Source organism: Rhinolophus sinicus, chromosome 17 (genome assembly GCF_057876585.1).
Source record: "Rhinolophus sinicus isolate RSI-liver-muscle chromosome 17, RSI-T2T, whole genome shotgun sequence".
Lineage (NCBI taxonomy): Eukaryota > Metazoa > Chordata > Mammalia > Chiroptera > Rhinolophidae > Rhinolophus > Rhinolophus sinicus.
The window spans coordinates 68,981,006-69,003,897 of NC_142517.1; the positions used below are offsets into that span (position 1 = coordinate 68,981,006).

At 38.4% G+C, this 22,892-nt stretch overlaps 1 protein-coding gene across 3 annotated transcripts in view; it reads left to right on the plus strand.

Annotated features, from left to right (window-relative positions):
• The first annotated feature begins 53 nt into the window (after positions 1-53).
• Positions 54-22,892, plus strand: part of CCDC191 (coiled-coil domain containing 191) — a 63,619-nt gene continuing 40,780 nt past the window's right edge. For all 3 annotated transcript variants that reach the window (XM_019734878.3, XM_088793982.1, XM_074331674.2), the window contains exons 1-6: positions 54-279; positions 4,746-4,887; positions 9,179-9,316; positions 12,813-12,991; positions 14,898-15,121; positions 18,069-18,219. In XM_019734878.3, the coding sequence (XP_019590437.3) occupies positions 190-279; positions 4,746-4,887; positions 9,179-9,316; positions 12,813-12,991; positions 14,898-15,121; positions 18,069-18,219 (924 nt within the window). In that variant the 5' untranslated portion in view covers positions 54-189. The remainder of the gene's footprint in view (positions 280-4,745; positions 4,888-9,178; positions 9,317-12,812; positions 12,992-14,897; positions 15,122-18,068; positions 18,220-22,892) is intronic.

The window sequence follows — 22,892 nt, forward strand, 5'->3', positions numbered from 1 at the left end:
CCGTTGCTATAGGTAACAGAGCCAACGCGTTCCGCCTGCGCAAAGCCTCCTGGGAGTGGTGGTTCGTCGGCCCCCAACACCTGCCTTCCTTGCGGACAAAGGAACTACAACTCCCAGGGAGACCCGGAAGCAGGAGAGGCAAAGGAGCGGTTGTCTGTTGCCGCGGAGGTTCGGACCTGAAACTGGAAAATGCTGCTGGCGCCTCACAAAAGATCCTCTTCAAGGAAGAGGACGGAGCTGAATCGCTGGAAGCAGCTTACAAGGAAACCGAGTCCCAAGGTGATCCATTGCAATCGGGAGTTGTGGGGTGCGAAGACCGGCCCGGGGCCAGCCGCAGCCCCGCCTATGCTTCCTCCTTCCCCCAGGGCATCCTTACCTGGCCCGCCCCTGCCTTGGCTGCCCTGGAGCCAGCATTGCCCTGGTGGAGGAGGCCTAGGAACTTTGGGGTCTTACGGCTTTAGTGGGCAGCATCGTGGAAAAACTATTTCCATCTAACGCTTTTTGCAAACGAAAGAGGTCTGGTAGTGCCCATCCAGGTGAAGAGAATTCACGAACTCCCTCGCCCCCCGCTAATAACCCCACAATTTTAAGGAAGTTCCCACACATTTCTTTTTCTTTTATTTATTTGTTTATTTATTGTTTTGCAACTCACAGGGAACTAACTGATTTTTATAGAAAGGGGAAGATTTTCACGTTAAATCCTTGTATCCCTCCCCCTCTAGTTTTACATAAAGGATCTAAAATGAACTGAAAGCAAGTGAGTATTGAATATATCAATATGTGATTCACTTGAAAATGTCTAAATTCAACCAACATTTAAAAAATAGGTCCTCTTTAAGTTTGTTACCTCCTTTGATGCAATAGCATACAAAGACATGGAAACCTGATAACCCCATTTTAAACTTTAAACATAATGACTTTAAATGTAAATGACATGTGCAAAGTCACAATTACATGGTGTATACTTTTCACAGACTTGTTAACAGTCACAAAAATAAATGCTTTAAATGTAGGTGAGAGTACCAGAATGTAACTGGCTTCTCAGCTTTCAGCTCCAAAGCAGTTTCACCAGCTGTTTTCACCCTGAAGTTATATTTTCTTAAAAAAATATTCTATAGACACGTGGCCTTTTTGAGGGCCCTAGGCAATTTTGCTTGCAGTTTATTCTAAATATACCAGCTAAACAATGCACTGCAAATATTCCACTTGGTCAATATCTTGCCCCAGATATTGGAGGGGGCAGACTAGGGCACTAGAGAGTTGGAAAGAGTCTGCTCCTGTCTTAATATACCAGTTTGAATTGGATCCAAAATAGGTTATAAATATAGACTTGATGATGAAAGATAAAAATTTGGGACAATATTTCAGGACTCAAAAAGGAAGGGGTTTTGCTGCTAGTGCTCATTGTTACTGCCCACAGAAGAAAATGGTAAAAACACAAGACCTCCTCAAAGTTCAGTTGTGTTTTAATAGAATCAAGTCTTCTTTGTTGCTAATAAAATTATTCAGCAATACAGCTGTAGTAATTAGTTTTCTATAAGGTGCTTTGAAGGTGAAGTGTTATGTAAGTGAAAGTGTTATACCTTTTCCCTCCTTCATGTATCAGTATGCTAGTTTAGATAGTCCTTATTTTTTAAAAAACCCACCTGAATTACTAGCAAAGTAAATACCGTGTTTCCCCGAAAATAAGACCTAGCTGGACAATCAGCTCTAATGCGTCTTTTGGAGGAAAAAATAAGACCCGGTCGTATTTTACTATAATATACTGAAGTAATAATATAATATAATATAAATAATATAATACTGGGTCTTACATTAATTTTTGCTGCAAAAGACGCACTAGAGCGGATTGTCTGGCTAGGTCTTATCTTCGGGGAAACACGGTATGTGATTAAACGAGTATATGTTGCCTTACTTTTATACTCTTTAGGAGAGGAGAAGAGAGAGGAGAAGAGAGGAGAGGAGAAGAGAGGAGAGGAGAAGAGAGGAGAGTACAGACCTTAGGAGAGGACGCTGTGGCCTTCCTCAGATAATTGAAAAGACTGTACTGTAGTTACATTTACCTATGGGACCAATACAATAGGTAAAAGCTATGCATGCATCACAAGTAAGAATCTTCTAATGACTAGAGGCAACCCAAAAATGGAGTGGACAGTTGTCACGCGGGGAGTCAAGCAGGGTCTCTGGTCCCGCTCCCCACATAAGAACGCAGGACATGGAGAGGCCAAAAAGGAACACCCACAGAGCCATAGATAGGGGAGTCATACTACTATACTCTCACTGGAGGCTGGATCCACACTGTCCGCAACCCGCCATCCTAACTGCAATCCCCGCTTGCCGGCTGAGCCACCATCTTCTTGCTAGCCCCCACTCTGCTGCTAGCATAGCCACAGCAATTATATTAGTGGCCAATGGCTCACTGGTTACAGCTGACAGCCAACTAGCCACAGCTGATGGCCAACCAATCACAGTTGATGGCCATTTACTACCTGAGCCAGCACCTTTTTATGAGAGGCCGAGAGCCTGGAAACTGTTCTTTGGGGCTCTGTCCCCACAACAGTCTTATAAGTGTTTTCTATCACTGAAGTATTCAGGTGGATTCTAAATGGTCACTTAATGTCAGGACTACCGAAGAGTATGTCTGAGCATTTAGTGAGGGAGTGGGAGGTTGGATTAGATAACCTTTGAGGTCTCTTCCAGACCTGAGATGTATATTTTTGAGTCCAAGTACCATTTAAGTTGAAAATACCATTAAACCATCTCAGGTGCATGCCTGAGTGTCAGTTTGGCAACTTGCCATACTTAATTCATTTGTGCACCACATGGTTCAAAATCATGCCACATTTTCCTGGGAAAATATTCTTTTGCCTGGTAGTATTTTGAAGAGCTATTACTTACTTAGGTTGACAGGCATTATGAGCCTCAGGACAGGTGGAACCTAGGCTAGACATCATTGTTAACTATTCATCCACCCGGTGTTTATTAAGTGCCTACTAAGCGCTAGCTCATTATTTTGGGCACTGGAGATAATACAGCGTGTGGGGCAGGTTTAGGTTCTGCCTTCCCAGAGTTTATAGTCCAGTGGGGGTAAGCAAGTTACTTAAACCTGTTGGGAGAATTGAGGATATAAGGGAAGCATTTGGTGGGGATGCAGATACAGATGGAGCCATTTTCCTCTTTCATGCAGTTGTTAGCCAGCTTGACTCAGATTTTTAGCATTCCTTTTATCATTCTCCTCTAAAACTTTTGCTGTAGCTCTTTTTTCCATTGTACCCTCAAATCTCCCATCTTGAAAAAACCAGTAAGTCCTCATTTGACCCCCTCCATCCATTCAGATTGCCGTATAATTTCTTTTTCTCATTTAACATCTTTGGATGTATAGCCTATATTCCTTGCTGTTGTATTTTTATTATCCTCTCATGTCCACAATTGTTTTATCCCAGTTTCTGGTTTTCACCACTTCACAGAAACTGTTTTATAAATTACTTATTGACTAAATCTAATGGTTTCTTCTTTGTCCTCTTAAGGTTCATTTGCTATAGTTATCACTTTTTTAGTCTAGAAATCTCCATTATCTTTTTATAACACTGTTTTCTCTTGCTTCTCCTAATACCTCTCTGCTCATTTCTCTGTCTTCTTTTCTGATTTTGTTCCCTAATATATCCTAACTCTGAGTGTACCCTAAACAATTACAACCTCTAGACTTAAGACTTCCAAATGCACTTGAGTGAACCACCCTCTCAAAATCAGCTAGGACCTTGTTATGTGGAAGATAGGGGAGTATACAGAAAGAACGTGTGGAGCATGGTGAAGGCCAAGAACAGGCTTCCTTCAGAGTAGAAATGAAAGATTACCCAGCAGCACTGGGGACTTGCCTGAAGCAGGTAATTGTAAATTTTTGTGGAACCCAAAATTGCTAGATTAGATTGACCCAGGCCTGAAGGTTTTCACTGGAAAGGCAAAGGAGCAATAGATTTGAGGCTTATGTAAGAGAGTAACTGAATATCCACACAGAGTAGGAAAAGAAGGGGACCCTTTAGAGGACTCATAGGTTGGGAAGAAGGAGGAGACATGTGGTGCCTGGAGGACTTGGTGAGTGGAGTAGGGGGAGCGGGAGAAGATGGGTAGGAGACTGACGTTAGCGGGCCGAGGTTATCAGGGTTGGGTTGACCAGTGGAAAATTCTGTATGAGGTGGTTCAGGGCAACCATGTCAGTGGGTTGCTGAACTGCAATCGAGGGGAAGGCTGTACAGAAGGTGAAGTGAACCTTGAGTCTGGAATGTGGGTCGGTGTTCCTCAGGGATGTTGAAGTCACTTAGAATCAGACAGATGCCTGGTAGAACTGCGAGTCCTGGGGCAGCTCACCCCAAATGCAGCAGTCCACCACCATTTACAATTCATCCTCATTCTGATTTTATAGGTATTTCTTATTGAAAGCAAATATTCAGGTGCCAGGATCCCATAACTAATGCTCTACACAAAAGTTATCTGAAGCTTAAATAACCTTTTGTTCAAATACAAACATTATGACCACCTGGTAAAACCTGGTGAAATACTGCAATTCATGTATAATGAATGAAATTATTTGAGGTGAATGTTTAAGCCTCAGAGTTCCTTCAAAAATGGAAAAATGAAAGTATTTTAGTAGTTGTTAGAAAATCAGACTCTTGAGTTGGAGGGAAATTTTCTAACACTAACAAACTTGTCATCCTCCTGGATTTTTTTTTTTTTCTGTTATGTTAAAGGAAATAGAGAAAAGCTCAGAATATGCAGTTTCGAAAGCATTTTCTGCTGGAAATTCAGATTTTTCTAGAAGGCTTTGGGGCCAAATCATTGATTTGGAAACATCTGAGCAAATAGAGAATCATGATGAAGTCTATGCAGAAGGTAAGAGAATACATTTTTTGCTGCGTTATTAACAGTTCTTTGGAGTACAACTTATTAAAGCATAACCCATAATGCATTTTGGAGTACAGAATGAAAGCTTTTCTTTCTCTTCTTATTTTTTGTTTGTTTTTACTGCCCTGAACTTAATTTACTCTGGAATTAACTTGAGAATTACAACTAAGGCTATATCAAAGGCCCTCTTTGTCTTCTGAAATAGAACCACATCCAGAGGCAGTTTGACATAAAGAGTAAACGATGAGAGTTATAAGGTATTAGTCCTGTGGTAGCTTGTTAATTTGCTCTAGTATCATACAGAATTTGATCACTAGTTTATAAATCAACTTTGTTCCTTATAAAGAGATTCTAAAACTGATCTAACCTCCTTATCTCCCCAAAGCATTTACTCCTCTGGAATTTAGTATTTTAGTTACTGATGCCCTGAGGAACGCCACGGTTTAGGGATGAAGAGATTAAAAGGAACCAGCAAAGAAGACTGGGAAGGAGAGGCCACTGAGACCGGAGGAGAGTCCGAGTGCCATGTCCTGAAAGCCAACTTCCTGCTGGGTTATTTGTGTCTCCAGTTATTCAGTTAATTTCTTTTTTCATTCAACACATATATTTAAGTATTATTCAGTGCCAGGAACTATTTTAGGCACTGGAGGAACAGGTTATGAACAAGACAGGCAAAGAAAGCCCTTGCTTCATGGAGTATACATTCTTGTGTGGGAATAAAGAAAATTGAAATCAAATGATCAGATAGTGACAAGTCTTTTGAGTTTAGACCTGAATAACAAGAAGGAGCCAGCTGAGTAGTGATGGAGGAAGAGCATCCCAGGCTGAGGGAAAGGTGGCATCAAGAGTTCAAGTACAGACAAGCTTGATGTGCTTGAGGAACTGAGGGCAGACCCTTGTGGTTAGAGGTTACCAGTGGAGATGAGCTCTCAGAAGTGAGCGGAAGACATGTCACCTCGGGCCTTACAGGCCTGGGAAAAGAATTTAGATTTTATTCTGAGTATGATGAGACACCACACAAGGGTTTTAAGCAGAGGTGTAATAGGACAATTTTTAAATGTATAAAAAGTGGATTAGAGGGGAGAAAAAGAGGGAGTGGGGAAACCAGTGGGAGGCTATTGCAGTGTCTGGGTGAGCAGAATGGTGCTTAGTCGTGGGTGGTTAGTTGTACTGCAGCTGGAGAAAGGAGACTGATTCAGAAATCGGCAAGGTACGTCTTGCCGATCCTACTTCCCATTCCACCAATGAGAATGTACAATATATATACTTTAGCCTTTTAAGGTTTCTGAGAACTCCTGCTGGTAAAAAAAAAAAAAAAAAAAGTTTACCCAGTTTCCCAAGCTTCCACAAAACTCTTCTTATCCTAAAATACCTATTAATATCCTGAGAAACTAGTGATCCACATTAAGAAGTACTGGTGTATGGACAGAACATGATTTTCAAAGGTTTATATTCTTTTCTCTCCTCTCATGAACCATCTATTAATAATCTACAAGAATAGTGTTCTGAGAAGCATCCTTTGAGAGATTCCGCTCTGAGGTAGCCTTGGACACCCCTCTTCTGATCCAACATGAATTCCTCCAGTTGAACACTCCCAGGGAAGTTTCCATTCTTAGTTCCTTTGGCGCACTTCGTAGAGCAGTAGTTCCCCCTTATCCTTGGATTCACTTTCCACGTTTCCATTTACCTGAGGTCAACTGGAGTCCAAAAATATTAAATGGAAAACTCCAGAAATAAACAGTTCATGAATTTTGCATTGCACGCTATTCTGAGTCGCGTGATGAACTGTTTCACCGATTGCTTTGTACCTCCTGGGACTTGAGTCATCCTTTGGTCCAGGTATCTACCCTGTATGTGTTGCCTGCCTGTTGTCACTTAGTAGCTCTCTTGGTTATCAGATGGACTGTCATAGCATCACCGTGCTTGAGTTCAAGTAAGCTTTATTTTACTTAATTGCCCCAAAATGCAAGAGTAGTGATGCTGGCAATTCAGATATGCCAAAGCGAAGCTGTAAACTGCTTCCTTTTAGTGAAAAGGTGAGTGTAGGACAGTAAGATATTTTGAGAGAGAGAGACCACATTCATATATCTTTTATAACAATATATTGATATAATTCTATTTTATTAGTTATTGTTGTTAATCTCTTACTGTGCCTAATTTATAAATTAAACTGTATCATAAGTATGTATGTATAGGAAAAACAGTACATGGAGGGTTTGGTACTGGCCATAGTTTCAGGCATCCACTGGGGGTCTTGGAACGTTTCCCCTGCGGATATTAGTAAACCTCTCTTTACCAATGACTAGTGTTGAGTAGATCTGAATTATTCTATACATAAGTTACTATACACATAAATATCTGAATTATCATGCACAGGGTTACTCAATAAATATCTGCTCCCTTTCTCGACCTTCCTCTGAAAGCTGGTAATGTTTGTTGCTCGTATACTTTTGACACTTACTTTCTACTACCTTGATTCATTTTTTTCGTGTTTTACACATCATTCATTCCTATCTCTATTAAATGCCTTTTAGCATTATTTAATATATAGAAACACTCCATTCCCACAGAGTTATGTGATAATAATAATAACGATGAAGAGAATGCTGAAGTAGACATTTTTTTCCTTTGAAACTCCCAAACCCTCCCCATAAGAGCTGTTATGCTGATAGTCACGGTGAAGGTCATGCTAAAGGAGACATTTTCTCACCTATCTATTTGAGAAGATTTCCTGGATATCACCAAGAAAGAAATTTAAATGAGAGTTGGCTTCCAGGATATCACACTCTTAGTTTCTTCTGCTTCCTTAATGACCTCTCCTTCCTCGTCTGCTTTTCTGGTTTTAGAGGCTTTATCTCTTCAGCCTCTAGATACTGGAGTTCCTCATGGCTTTGTCCTTGAACCAGTCCCTACCCACCTTCCTCCTTTTGCAGTCTCCCCCACTTCTGCGGCTTAAGTACCATCTGTATACCAACAACACCCACACTTATTTCTTCCACTTGCTCTTCTCCCCTGAAATACAGAGTGGTATAGCCAGTACCTACTTGACATTCCTCTTTGGATATCTCATAAGTATCTCAAACCTAAACAAGTCTAAAACTGAACGCCTGATCTTGCTTCCAAACCCACTGTTCCGTTGGCCTTCCCTGGCTCGGAAAATGTATCTCCGTCCTTGCAGTTGTTTAGGCCCAAAACCTGTATTTCTTTTTCTGTCACATGCCATGTCTTGTCCATCAGCAAATCATGTCAACTTTACCTCATAATATTATTTTCTAGACTATGACCATTTTTCAAACCTCCACTCCAGGTCCAGGCCACCATCCCCTTTCTTCCTGGATTTTTGCATTTGTCTCCCAACTGGTGTGCCCTGCTTCTGTGTTTTGTCCCCCTGTAGCCTATTTTAACATAGTCGTCATCAGAATGATCTCTTAGAATATAAATTACCTCTTCGCTCACTACCCTCCTGTGGCTTCTCATTGCATTCAGAGTAAAAGCCAAAATGCCTAGAATGGAGTCAAGACTCTAAAGAAGGAAGGGGTGTTCAGTCTCAGCACTACTGACATTTTAGGTCAGATAATTTTTGTTGTGGGTACTGCCCTGTATATTGTAGGATGTTCAGCATCATTCCTGGCCTCTGCCCCCTAGATGCCAGTATCACCTCCCTGAGTAGTGACAACCAAAAATGGCTGCAGACGTGACCAAATGTCCACGGGAGCCTGAGATAACCCTAGCCTGGAATCACCTGATCTCTACGTTACCCTTCCCCCTCCTCTCCTGCTCTTCCCCCAGCTCCCTTCACTCACTGCTCTCCAGCCGCACTGCCTCCTTACTATCTGTCCAACACACTAGACACTCTCCTGCTTTAGGGCCTTTGTACTTGCTTTCCCTCTGCATAGAATAATATTCCCTTACAGAGCCACATGACTCACTCCCTCACTTCCTTCCGTTCTTTGCTCAAATATCTTCTCAATGAGGCCTCCTTTGACCACCCAATTTAAAACTATCAACACCTAGCTTCTATTTCTTGTACACACTTTCTCTTTCCCCTGCTCTGTTTTTCTGACTTGTTTATTTTCTCTCTTTCCCAATTAGAATGTAAGCTTCATGGTGGTGTGTTTTGTTTTTCCCGTTTTGTTCACTGCTCTATTCCAAGCATCTAGAACACATGATAGGTGCTCAATTAATATTTATTGAATGAATGAAAACAGTGAATGAAGAAAGGTCTCTGAAGTAATTGAAATACTGAAATATTAAAGACATGTTTTTGTTTTATTGATAGCTCAGGAGCTGATCCATGACTGGTTAGACACCAAACTTAAGCAAGAACTAGCAAGTGATGGGGACACTGAAGACATTGGGTCAAGTATCCCTCCTGTGTCAGAGGTCAAAGGTCATTTGCAATATGACAAATTTGATGGTAAGAACGGATCTGATTGTTCCCAGCTTTAACATCCAATGAGTGTGTTTAAGAAGTCTTTTCAACTGTTTTAAATAATAAATGACAATATCTTTTGACTTTTCTGTGTTTTGCTTAGCTTTATAATTGGCTTTCATTTTTCCTGATTCAATTTAAATTACTTATCTATATCCTCAGTAAGTTCATGATATTTTTAAATCAAAATATTCTATTATTTATAGTTCTTATGACTATACTAGTAAATAATGATGTTTAAGATTGCCTCTTCCTATACACTGTTGGGTGCCTATTTATTTTGGAGACTACATTTGAGCACGCGTATATTATTTTGTATTTACAAAATGCTTCATATATCTTTATAAGGAAAATTATTACTTGTACACAGAGCTAGTGTCAGACAAGTTAAACAGCTAACTTGTGATGGTTCCTCTAATGTAGCCGAAGAATCTGAGATTTTTTCCCCTGAGCGTAGGGGAAGGCATGGTGACAGTGTGGCAGCGTTACCCAGACAACCTTGAACTGACCTGGCAGCATTCCCCTCTTTAGGACTCTACAAACCCCAGCTTGGGAATCACAAAGTCATAAGCTCTTAAAGTTAGAGGAATCCTTCAAGATCACCTAGTCTGATCTACTCCCTTCACCCACTCAGATAAAGGTCCTCCTACAGTATCCCTAATATGGGGTGATATAATCTCTGCCTGAACACCTCCCAGGATACAGAGCCTGCACTTTGGAGGAGCCCGTTCAACTGTTGTGAGGCTCTAATCTTCCTAGTATTCTCTCTTAGTTAAGAGAATTAGGATTTTTGTCCTCAGTAACTTTTATCTGTTAGTGTCACAGAAAATAGTATCATGTTTCCTCTCGTTAGGACAGTCTTTGTTTTTTTTGTGGGAGTTGTAGTCATATCTGATCCCTCATATACTTCAGTGTTTCTAGAGTAAGTAACACCAGTGCTCTCTGCAGTTTTTTTTATTATCACATTGTTTCTGGATCTTATCCTGGTTGCCACCTTCTGGATATTTTTCTAGTTTATGAATGTCATTATTAAAGTGAGGCATTTCAGTACTTCATATTTATTCTGAAGCACATATGAAATACAGTGAAACTTTTAATTCCTTTCATACCGTGCTAACAGATCCAGTTATATCTCTTTACTTAAGCTGGCTATTAACCGCCTAGTATCATACCGGGTCACTCATCTTATGCTATTAGAGTTTTGTTTTTCGAGGTTTCTTGGGTTGTTTTATTTATTTGTTTGTTTTTTAATCAAAACATTGAACAGAATTATTATGTGGCCATTAAAAAGGATGCTTACCATGCTTACCAAAAATATTCATTAGCATGTGATTATCTCAGTAGACACAGAAAAAGTACTTAACAAAAATCCTGATTAGAAATTCTGAGCAAATTAGTAAAAGACGGTAAACTCCGCAACCTGATAAAGGGCATTTACAGATGATGTGTAAAAACCAAATACCAAAATGACAAATGTAAATCCTACTGTATCTCAGGAATTACATTAAATGTAAATGGATTAAACACACCAATCAAAACACAGAATTTCAGAATATGACCTAACTATATGCTATCTACAAGAGACAAGATTTAGATTCAAAAATATAAATAGGTTAAAAGTAAAAAGATGGAAAAATATATACCATGTAAGCAGTAACCAAAAGAGAACAAGAGCAGCTTACTAATACACTTTAAGAAAAAAATAGACTTTAAGAAAAAAATAGACTTTAAGAAAAAAAACTTCTACTAGAGACAAAGAAGGCCATTTTATAATGATGAAGAGGTCAATCCATCAAGAGAACATAAGTATAAACATATATACTCTAAACAGAAGAGCCCAAAATATGTGAAGCAAAAACTGACAAAATTGAAGGGAGAAACAGATAATTCAACAATAACAATTAAAGACTTCAAAACCCCGTTTTCTTTGTTCAAAATTTAATTTTATTATTAGTTTCAGCTGTATAAAACAACATAATGATTAGACATTTACACCCCTCACAAAGTGATAACCCCAACAAGTCTACTGCCCGTCTGACACGATACATAGCTATTACAATGCCATTGACTATGTTCCCTGTGCTGTACTTTACATCAGTATTATTTTATATTAGTTTCAGGTGTACAGTACAGTGGTTAGGCATTTATATAATCGATGAAGTGATCCCCCGGTAAATTCAGTATCCATCGGACACCCTACATAGTCTTTACTCAAAACCCCATTTTCAATAATGTATGAAACTATGTGATATACTAAACAGAATATCAGCAAGGATGATGTACAATATTATTAGGAAAATACAAATTAAAACGACCATGAGTAACCCCTTGTACACCTATTAAAATGGTTTAAATTAAAAGACTGATCATACCAAGCGTTGGCAAAGATGTGGAGGGAGCTCTCTTGCACTGCTGCCGAGAGGGTAAAATCATGTAGCCACTTTGGAAAACAGTTTGGCAATTTCTTAAACAGTTAAACATATACTTACCATATGATCTAACCATTCTAACCTTAGGCATTTTTCCAAGAGAAAAGAAAGCCTGTGCTCGTACAAAGACTTCTACACAAATAAATGTTCATAACAACTTTATTTGGAATAGCCAAAATCTAGAAACAACCCAAATGTTTATCCACAGATGAAGGAATGAATCAACTGTGGTATACCCATTGCAGTGGAATACTACTCAGCAGTAAAGTGGGATAAACTATTGCTACAACATGGATGAATCTCAAAATAACTGTGCTGAGTAAAAGAAGCCTAACCAAAAAAAGAGTACATAGCGTATGATTTAATCGATACAAAATTGTGGAAAATGTAACCTAATCAGTGGCAACAGAAAGCAGGTTCTGTGGTTGCCTGGAGTAGGAGAGAGAGTGGGGAGGAATGAAGGGAAGAGACGACAAATCAGTGTGAGGGCTCTTTTGGGGCTGACAGACATGCTCATTATCTTGACTGTAATGATGGTTTTACTGGTATACAGATATGTCAAAACTTACTGTAAACTTTAAATATTTACAGTTTAGTTATGCTGCAATTAAGCCATTTTTTAAAAAGCAATGCAGTCTCAAGCATGTTTAGATTGAAGTAATAGCTTTTATATTTGACAGTGAGGGAGTCTTCGGTGACTGGGATGAGGGCAATTATTCACGAGTAGAGGTTTTCTCCCTCTTAGTTGAAGGTAATTGCTGAGGTCTATACTCATCCAATTGGCATTATCAGTTACTATTTATTGAGCACTCACAGCTTTGTATTTTTATTGTACCGGGATTATTATTATTTTTTAATTAAAATTTATTGGGGTGACAATGGTTAGTAAAATTACATAGGTTTCAAGTGCACAATTCTGTGATACAGCATCTGTATGTCACATTGTGTGTTCACCACCCCAAGTCAGTTCTCCTTCCATAAATATGGAAATTACATTAAAATTAAAATTTTTGAAAAATGTCCCTTTTTTGTTGTTGTTCTGTATCCCCCAGATTTATGTAGCCATTTGGAGGAAGAAGAAGAAAGTACCACCATTCAAAAATTTATAGACCATCTGCTCCATAAAGATGTGGTGGATTCTGGGATGTTGGAAGATCTTGGAATGAATGGAAACCAAGACCAGAAGCAGCAGAAGGATCCTCGTCTTACCATGGAGATGAGACATAAGCAGGTGGGAGGGAAAAACAAAATTAAAATGGATAACAGGAAGCAATCTTTGTGTAACACATTTAATAAGCTTAAATAAAGACTGAGGCTTTCTTATGAAAAAGGGTGCCATCTGTGGTTTGGTTAGATGGAATAAAAGTAAAATATAAGAACTTCAGAAGAAAAATAATGCTTGTAAACTGAGGATAGGAAACAATTTAAGAAAGCCCCCCCAAAAAAAGAATAATTGATTTTAACCAATAGAGTGGTGAGCTAAACTTCGTTAGTTTGGACATGGTTCTTTGTATCATAAATATGTGGTTTGGGTTTTGATTGATTTTGGTTTTTGAATTGTGACATCAACATATTAATATCGTGAATATTCTAGTGATAATTTTTTTCTAGCAACTGAAAAATTCACTCATTTTGTGATTGTAATTTGAAAGAGAGGACAGATATGAATTAATTCCAGTTCAGCTGTGTTGAATATGGAAATTTTCCTTTCTCCACAGGGAATAGCAGGTTATAGGAAAAAGATGCACTTGACACTTTGTAGAGGAGCTTCAGGACATCAGAATGGCCAAGTCTTTGCCACATGTGCAAAACTAAGACTGAACTAGAATCAGTGTCTATACATGTGTTCTGTCTTCTTGTGACACCGAATTTCTGATTGCTTTAAATCATAAGGCACTGTGGGTGTTAGAAAAACTGAGGTAGAAATATATCTTTGTTTTGGGTTTATGATAAAAGAGAGGAAAGAAGTTTCAATAAGAGATAGCCATTATCCAGAAGTCTTATAACCGGATAGTAAGATAAGGGTAAAGTGAAGCAGGAAGGAAAGGACGACTCCTTACTTCAAAAAAAGAATTAATAGATTTGAACAAAGGTTATTGAACTTATTCAAAAATATCTGTAAAGGGGGTCAAATACATGGTGATGGAAGGAGAACTGACTCTGGGTGGCGAACACACAATGTGATATATAGATGATGTATTACAGAATTGTAGAAACAGTACACTTGAAACCTATGTAATTTTACTAACCATTGTCACCCCAATAAATTCAAAACAAAACTGTGAAGTTCATGGTTTTGATTTCCAGATATGATCCAGCAACGTCAGTATATTTAAATATTGATAGAAAGGAACAAAGGGTTGTGGTGTTCCTTAAGGCAGTATAGGTGCTCCTTGACTTACGATGGGGTTATGTCCCCATATACCCATTAGAAGTTGAAAATATTGTGAATCGAAGATGCACTTAATATACCTAATCTACTGTACGTCATAGCTTAGCCTAGCCTACCTTAAATGTACTCAGGACACTTACATTAGCCTATAGCTCGGCAAAATCATCTCACTGCCACTGCCCAGCATCATGACAGAGTATCTTACTACATATTGCTAGCCCAGGAAAAAATCAAAATTCAGAATTCAAAGTATAGTTTCTACTGATGTGTATTGCTTAAGTTGAAAAATTGTAAGTCAAACCACGATAAGTTGGGGACCATCTGTAAATCACTCTTCTGTCCTTTACAATGTAGCCTCCCAAAATGTTCTGTTTCAAATTATAATTAGCATGCAGACGTGGCCTAAATAAATAACAGTAATGTATATGTTAGAAACTTACAGGTAGGAAATCATTACTAAATAAGAATTCAGAACTCGGCAACTGACCCGTTAGATTTTCAACTTTTCCATGGTGCAGATCACTCCCTGATTGTTTGGGTGTCATCTTACCTAACTTCATTTAAAAATATGTATGGGTCCTTACCCAATAAGCAAATGAATTCCCGCTATTCTTCTGATAAATGGTGGAATTCTGGACCAGAATATTTCAAACTGGGTATATTCTGACCTTCAAAATGTGTTCTGAGGTTTTACAAATCCCTTTCTACTTGCAAGGCTGCATTTCACCCTTGTATTCTCTTTAAGGTAAAAGAAAACCGCTTAAGACGGGAGAAAGAGCTGGAGCGCCGGAGAATTGAAAAGACCCTGAAAAAATCGGCCTTCTTAGAGGCTCAGTATCTGGTGCAAGAAGAGAAGAAAAGGAAGGCTCTGGAAGCCAAGAAAGAGGAGGAGGAAATTCAAAGGGAGATGGTAAAGCTGCGGAGAGAAATAATTGAGAGGAGGCGCACTGTGGAAGAAGCGTGGAAAATGTACGCCCGCCGTACTGAGTAGTGTGTGCGGTTTCTTTTTCTGTAGTCATTTTGGAAGTACTCTACCTTTTTTTTTTCAATGCACAAACATTAAAATGACAAAACACAACAGAGAAATCAGCCACTATTCCACCATCCTAACAAATTAACGATTTTCACTTTTCCATGTGTCCTCCTGGTCTTGGCCCCTTTACATACTTAATTGCAACTACAAAGTACATTTAATGTGTTATTCTGCTGTAATTAATTATTCTGTTGTAATTAACACATTGCCTGGAGTCCTGAGGTCTGTATATTACTCCATCGAGTTCCTATTCCATAATTTATGTAAGCCTTATGCTGGTAAGCCCTTCAGCTACGTATTTAGACTTTTCACCAGTAGTGCAGTGAGCGTCCTTAAGCATAGACCTTTCTCATTTTTTTTTGAATTATACTCTTAGGAGTCTAATTACTGAGTTAAATGGTACAGACCTTTTCATGACTCTGGAAACATTGCCAAATTGCTTTCCAAATGGGTTGTACTTATTTATATGATTGCTGGCGGTGGGCCAGTTTACTACACTTCTCGGCATTGAGGCAGATCATCATTTTTAATACATTTTGCACTTTTAATAGGTATTGTATTGGTTAGTTTTCATGGCTTTGATTGCCTGAATGTTTTTAAGGTTTAATACATTTCCTTATGCATGTCTGCTAATTGTGCCTTGTCCTACTGTGGCTTGCATCCGCGTCTTACCTTCTGATAATCATGACGGAGGGTCTCCATTGCCCTACTGCCACTGAGAAGGAAAAAGAATACCTCACATAAAAGGAAAGTCAAAATAATTCTCACAGGATGCAGTCCTATTATGTATCCTCATGCAGAAAATGAGCTTCATAAATGAAATAGCTAATGTATTTATTCAGAGAAACAGCACCGTTCGTGATCTGCAAAAGCCTTGGAACAACGTGCCTGAAGTGCCTGAGCACTCAAACTGAGAGGCCAGAAAGACCTGTTAGATAATCCCTTCCACCCACATCAGTCCCCCTGTGTTCTTGATTGCTCTCCTTCTACCCGTTTTAAAACAGCTCAGCAGTAGATGCGCACTTCACTCTTTCAAGTGCCAGGCTCAGGCCTCCTCCAGACCTGTCATTCCTTTCAGAAAGCAGTCACAGGTGTTTTAGTGAGTTCTTGCTAAGGTCAGCCATGCTTTTCAGATTGCTCTTAAGCCCTGAGACATCTAGGCTGATCTAAAATAAATTGTGAAGCAGTTAACATTTGATGGTGCAGGAAGCTTTGCGCCAGTGGACACTCAACGTGTTCACTGACCCGTCATTTCTTTTAGAAGTTGAAATCTTCTCCATGGTTACGGAGAGACAGACAATGTGCTATACTTCTAGGTGGGTGAACCGATTAAACAATTTAAACGTTCATTTCGCAATGAACAACAAGAGCCATGAAAATGTTGTCATTTGACCTGCGAATTCCAGCCCTAGGAAAACTACCCTAAGAAAACGATCAGAAATCCAGACAAAGATCTGTGCACAAAGACAATTAAAATAATATTATTTATGATAACAGACATTAATAAGTAGTGAAGAAATTAATAAAAACAATGTGTGTACAGTGAAACAGCACTAACATGGTATCATTGTTTTTTTCCTGGGTGGAAGTAAGGATGGTTTTTATACCTCTCCAATTTTTCACAGTGAGCAGGTAGTACTTTCACGACAGATACTTATTTTAATGTTATTTAAAAAGAACAGATCCATGGTTATTAGAACTGTATTTCTTTAAATGCCCACTATGATCTGCCTATAACCATCTAATGTAACATTGTTATGGCGTTGGTAAATTTGGAAAGATTCTGTAAAATTGTATTGTTGTTAGGGCTTTTTCACTTATTTGTAAGCTATCATAAATGGCTTCATTACATAGTTTCGAAGTGTCTCCTCCAAGAGATTTATTAATTACATAGGGAAAAGTAGCGACTGCACCAGAGAAGCCACCTTAACCAAGTGATGGTTAATATCACCAGTAATAAGATATAACATTGTATGAGACATGAGAATTAGAGAATGTCTACAGAGTATTCTGACATCCATCTCTCAACTTGAGTTTCTATAAATGTAAAGTGAAGAAAGACTAGGTGACTTGCCTGAGTTTTCACAGTTTGTTTGTGGCCACAGCCTATGAATCCTGATTCCTGACTAGGTGTTATCTTTACTACCTCATTAATAGTATATATGCTGTATACACATACACAAATCTATGTAGTTTAATATGCTCCAAAAAGAAGGCAATTGCTGTGAGCTGGCGTGAATGTAAGAGGGGGTGACCTGGGTGGGAAAGAGTAGATAGGTGGGTGAAAAAGAGGATGACCAGAAAGGTGAGCAACAGTTACTGAAAGATTCTCGTTACTTGCCTGAAGGCCTTTTACTCATTAAGTTCTGTTTTTCCTTTTAGCTATTTTAGAATTAATATAAATTCCATTCTCTCCTTACTCAGTAACACTTGATTCTTTTATTATTTTTCTCCCTAGAAACCTTGTAAAAGTCTTGTAAAAACCTCATTCCTTTCTCACCTGAGGGTCCTTTATTGTACCCACCTTATAAACAGAGAATTTATGTCTATATTAGAGAATACCTAGTAGTTGTTAACTGTCAAATTTTGATCCAAGTATTGCTCAATGTTAAACTCAGTAAAAATACTCTACTAAAATATCTATAGGGCTTTCTACTTTTCAGAGTATATTATAAAAATTTTATTTCATTTAATTTGTATTTTTTTAAAAATGTACTGAGGTTCAAAAAACAAAAAAAAATTATCCTACCATGTAGTTTTAAAGCCAGATCAAAAATCTGTATCTTCTGATGGAAAATGCAATGTTCATTCTACTGTGGTAGGTTGTAACATTGCTTGTTGAGTCTATTGTTCATGTATGTATTTTTAAATTGTTATTAATAGAGAGAAGAAGAAGCAAGAAGAAAATTCTCCAAAAATTCCAGAAAGAGGCATGTTTCAAACTGTTCCTATTCTGGATGAAGAAAAAATGGCAAAAGAAAGAAAGAAGAAACTGAAAGAGTTATTAATCCAGACTTTCAAGGAAAATCACCAGGTGGGAATTGGAATGTCTTTATACTGGACATTCTGTAGCGTAAATGACAAAGGCTCCATCAGAGATGGGGCAGAGTAACACTAAGCCCAACCAAGCCTCATCACAAGTACCAAAAGTGCCCACGCCGCTTGTGCTGTGCAGGGCTCTGATCCCCTGTGCGGGGGATATTCTTACATGCTCTGTGTGATCCTAGGATACCAGGGTGTGAATTTGAGACACCTTCCTAAGTTACCCTTTTCAAAATAGCATTTAACTCCTAATTGTAGATCTCTGGCAATTTTTGAAAGCTTGGCTTCCACTTTGACAGTCTTACAAACCATTGTGTTCTGGATTATTCAGAAGAATTTTTCAAAAAGCCACTTGCCTTTTGGTAGCTTAGTTCCTGAAACAATGATGTACTTACATTTGTGCTTCCCACTCCCTTTCATTTATTATTAGGCTGGTGCAAAAGTAATTGTGGTTGAAAAGGTTAAATTGCAAAAACCACAATTATTTTTGCATCAAATAGTTTCAGGTGTACAAAACAATGCAATAGACATGTACACCCTGACAAAGTGATAACGCCACCAAGCCTACTACCCTTCTGACATAGTATATAGCTGTTAGAATACCGTTGACTATATTCCCTATGCTGTACTTTATATCCCATGAGTATATACGTGTGTGTGTGTGTGTGTGTGTGTGTGTGTGTGTGTATGTGTGTGTATTTAATTGTAGTTGACATTCAGTATCATTCAACTTCAGCTTCAGGTGTATAGCACAGTGGTCAGGCATCCACACATGGTCTGCGTTTTATTTATTCTCCCTCTCTTTCACTCTTTGTAAAATTAACTGGCCAATGTTGTTGTTTTTTTGAAAAATGAGCATCTTAGGTAACTTAAGCAGAAGTTTTTTTCAATGAAGTGGGATTGATTAACAGTATGAATTTGGGGTTTAAGGTGAAAGGAATTACTTGAAAGATTTGTAAATGAGAAGGTTGGCGATAAAAGATAACTATATATGTTTTATATCTCCTATAACACCCACCTGGGGCCTTAGGTATTGCTGAAATTCAGTGAACGCATAAATGAATGGATTTAACAAGAGAGAGATAATGTAAGGAAGATACTGAGGGAGCTTGATAAATGTAGGATAGACTACAAAGACCCTGGAAATCAGTAACAGGAATTTGAATATGACATGGGTAACTAAGAGATGAGGAAAAAAGTAAACTAGTCAAAGCAATTTTTTTTAAAAAGCTAAACATTTGATGGGGGCATTTTGGACTGATGGTCAGGCAGTTATAATTGTTCAGATATAAAACAGCAGAAGTTTGGTCAGAGTTTTGGCTTTAGAAATGAAGAGGGAAGTGTGGTGGGAGGAAATGTTAAGAATTAGGATTAACATTTTGAGAAAGATTTGCAAAGACTTTCAAGGCACTTCGTGAGGCAGAGCGAGTTACTGTGTGCTCCTGCAATAACAGTTCAGATTTCTGAAAGAAAATAGGAAGGGAAATGAGTACTCGGGGCCATCTTGAAAAGGCCTGAGGAGAAAGTGCCATGATATGTTACACAACCAATGAGAGATGGCTATAATGTGTTCCCAATAAGCTTAACTTTTAAATTTTATTGAAGTCCACTGTACAGGAAGAAATCATGTATGTTATTGATAGAAGTGCTAGGTATGACTTTTAGACAAAAATAAAGTTTTACAAATTCAGTGGCCTACTAAAACAGATTACTCAGTTTTAAAAGGACCAGCCAGTGTATTTAAAAATGAGAGATTATGAGTAAATTATCTCTACTTTGGTACACATTCTGCTTGATTTGAACCTGTACTTTATTGTTTTTAAATTTTTATTTTGAAATAATTTGGGACATACAGAAAAATTGCAAAAATAGTACACAGAGTTCCTGAATATCCTTCACCCAGCTTTCCCCAAATGTTAATCTTACAGAAACATAGTATAATTCTCAAAACTAGGAAATTAACATTGGTACATACCATTAAATACCATTAACTAAATTATAGATCTTACTAGAATGTCACCAGTTTTTCCACTAAGGTCCTTTTTCTGTTCCAGGACTCAATCTCTAATTTCATGTTGCATTTAGTTGTTATGTCTCCTTAGTCTCCTCCCAGTTCCTCTGTCTTCCTTGTCTTTTATGATCTTGAAATTTTTGAAGAGTACTCGTCAGGTGTTTTGTAGAATGTCTCTCAGTTTGGGTTTTCTTCTGCTCAGATTGATACTACGGATTTTCGGTATGCATACTACAAGAAGTGAAGCTCTGCTCTTCTCAGTATGTCGTATCGTGGGTATATAATGTTAATATGTCTTATGACTGTTGATGTTAACCTGTCACACTTAATGTTGTGTCTAAAGTGGGTTTCCCCACTATAAAGTTACTGTTTTCCCCTTCGTAATTCAGAAATGTCTTAGAGGAAATATTGTGAAAGTGTGCAACTATCCTTAAACTTTCACCTATTAACTTTAGCATCCACGGGTGGATCTTGCCTGTAACAATTATTAATGTGATATTTGTCTAATAATGATTTTGTATCTCCCTCATTTCTTCATTTATTGAAATTCTTCTAGAAGAAAATACTGTCCCTTTTTCCCTATTTATTTATTATTTATTCAATTATTTATTTGTATCAGTATAGGCTCATGGATATTTATTTTATTCTGTGGGTTATAATCTAATATTTCTGTTGTTCACTTTGTTACTCAAATTGTTCTAACTTTGGCCATTGGGAAATCTTCCAGGTTGACTCTTTTGCCCTTGCAAAATGCTACCATCCTTTTTTGGGTACTTCCTTTCTTTCTGTCACCACAAGATGTTTCCAGCTCATCTTGTATTTTCCCTGCCCTAGCCCTGGAATATGGAACCCTAGTTCCTTTTATTGGAGAATAATACTTAGAAACCAATATCTGGATAGTAAGTGTGCTCACTGCTACTGGGATGTCAGCTGTTTCTGGGCCCTCTCAGCAGACAGAACTGGGAAATGTATGCATATATGCTAACCCACACATGCATACACATGTTCATTTCCGTGTCTATCTGTATACATATTAAAATCCATGCGTTCATACTGATACCTCCAATTTGAGTGCAACAACGCAGGGATCATGCTCTCCTTCCCCCTCCTCACTTGTAACATATGTTATACATCTGTATATATGTTAAAATAATAAATGAGTTCATGGTAACTTCAACCCTAATCCGGCACCACAGGTTTCAGTGTAGCCTTTTCTTCTTGCTTGGCTACAACTTCTTTCTCAGACAGTTGAGAAACCTGGAGCTTTTCTAAAATATACTCACTTATTTGTTTAATCCTAGTATATGAGAAAGTAGTTTCAGATTGTTAACCCATACAGCTGTAGAAACATTTTAGTAACTAGAGTATGCTATTGGTACAGTTATTTTTATTTTTAGCCTTATTCAGCCAAAATATGATTTTCCAAAGTTTCTCAGGTTAGTTCTTTTTGTCTCCTTCCCCTTCAGTGTGATGTGTGAACCATTTGTAGTATTGTCAGTGAACCTGTTACTCAGATTTCCCCAGTGTATGTGGCTGTGACTGAGACATGGGAAAAACCTACTTACCAGACTCCTTGGGCTTCTGATAGACTTGGCTGGAGACAGGACAGCTTCTGGTAAACACCACCGGACTGGCAGGCCCTCGGGGCTCATTATCTTGGCCCCAGTCCACATTGCCAGCCTGGTCCTAAAGGAGCCTGAAGCTGCCCTTGGGTAATGAAACGGGACACTCAGCAGCCTAAATATGACCACAGGACAAAAAGAGGAAATGCCTCCCTGCCTGGGAGCGAGCAGCTGGATAACAGGAAGCTCTTGTCAGCGCCTCAGAGTGATGCACTGGCACAAACCCAACAGCAGGCTGTCTAGAGTATTGCAGGAACACTAAAGAATTTCTTTCTGTGAGTTGCTGTAGTTCAGGCTCCTTTGATTCCTGTACTCTTTGTGCTTTGATTCTGGATTGCGTTTGCTCCCCCAAACAATCTCTTAACATCACATTTGGGTCATATTATTTAATAGGAGACTTTCTGAGAGAAACAGAGCAGGCTGTCTTTATCAAAACACAAGTTCAGATACAGCACTATTCGTGCATCTTTCCTACCCATTTCATTTCTAGGTCTCCTTGTGTTATCAAAAAAAAAATCTTTTCTTTTTCTTTATAGAAACTTTCTACTTCCATCCTATCCTATTTCCTCTTTGATCTTGCAGTAAAATCTCTTGGGGAGATTCAGCAATCCACATGCCGTTGCTAATTAGCAGTAACAACAAGGGATTCACTATGAAATTCTTAATACCGTTTGGAAAATGGCCTTCTTAATTCTCACCCTATTCTGAAATACATTTTGTATTTTCCTAATGAGATAAGAAAGTCTATGATCTTTCCTGCTTGTGAAATTTGAAGAGAACAGTGAAAAATGGGTTGACACTAACCTAAATCTTAATTCTATAGGGGAAGCAAAATTGCTTATTTGGTTGGGTGTTTCTGTTAGACAGTAAGGTAAAAATGACCCAAAGGAGTCATTGTGGCATAGTGCCTTCCAAAAGGCTGCCCCAAAATAAACCCAGGGAAGGTGGAGATATACGGGAAACATACCTGACGAGATGATGAAAACTGTAGTTAAGCACCTCATTTATATAGCAGGATTCCTTCCTAAAGAT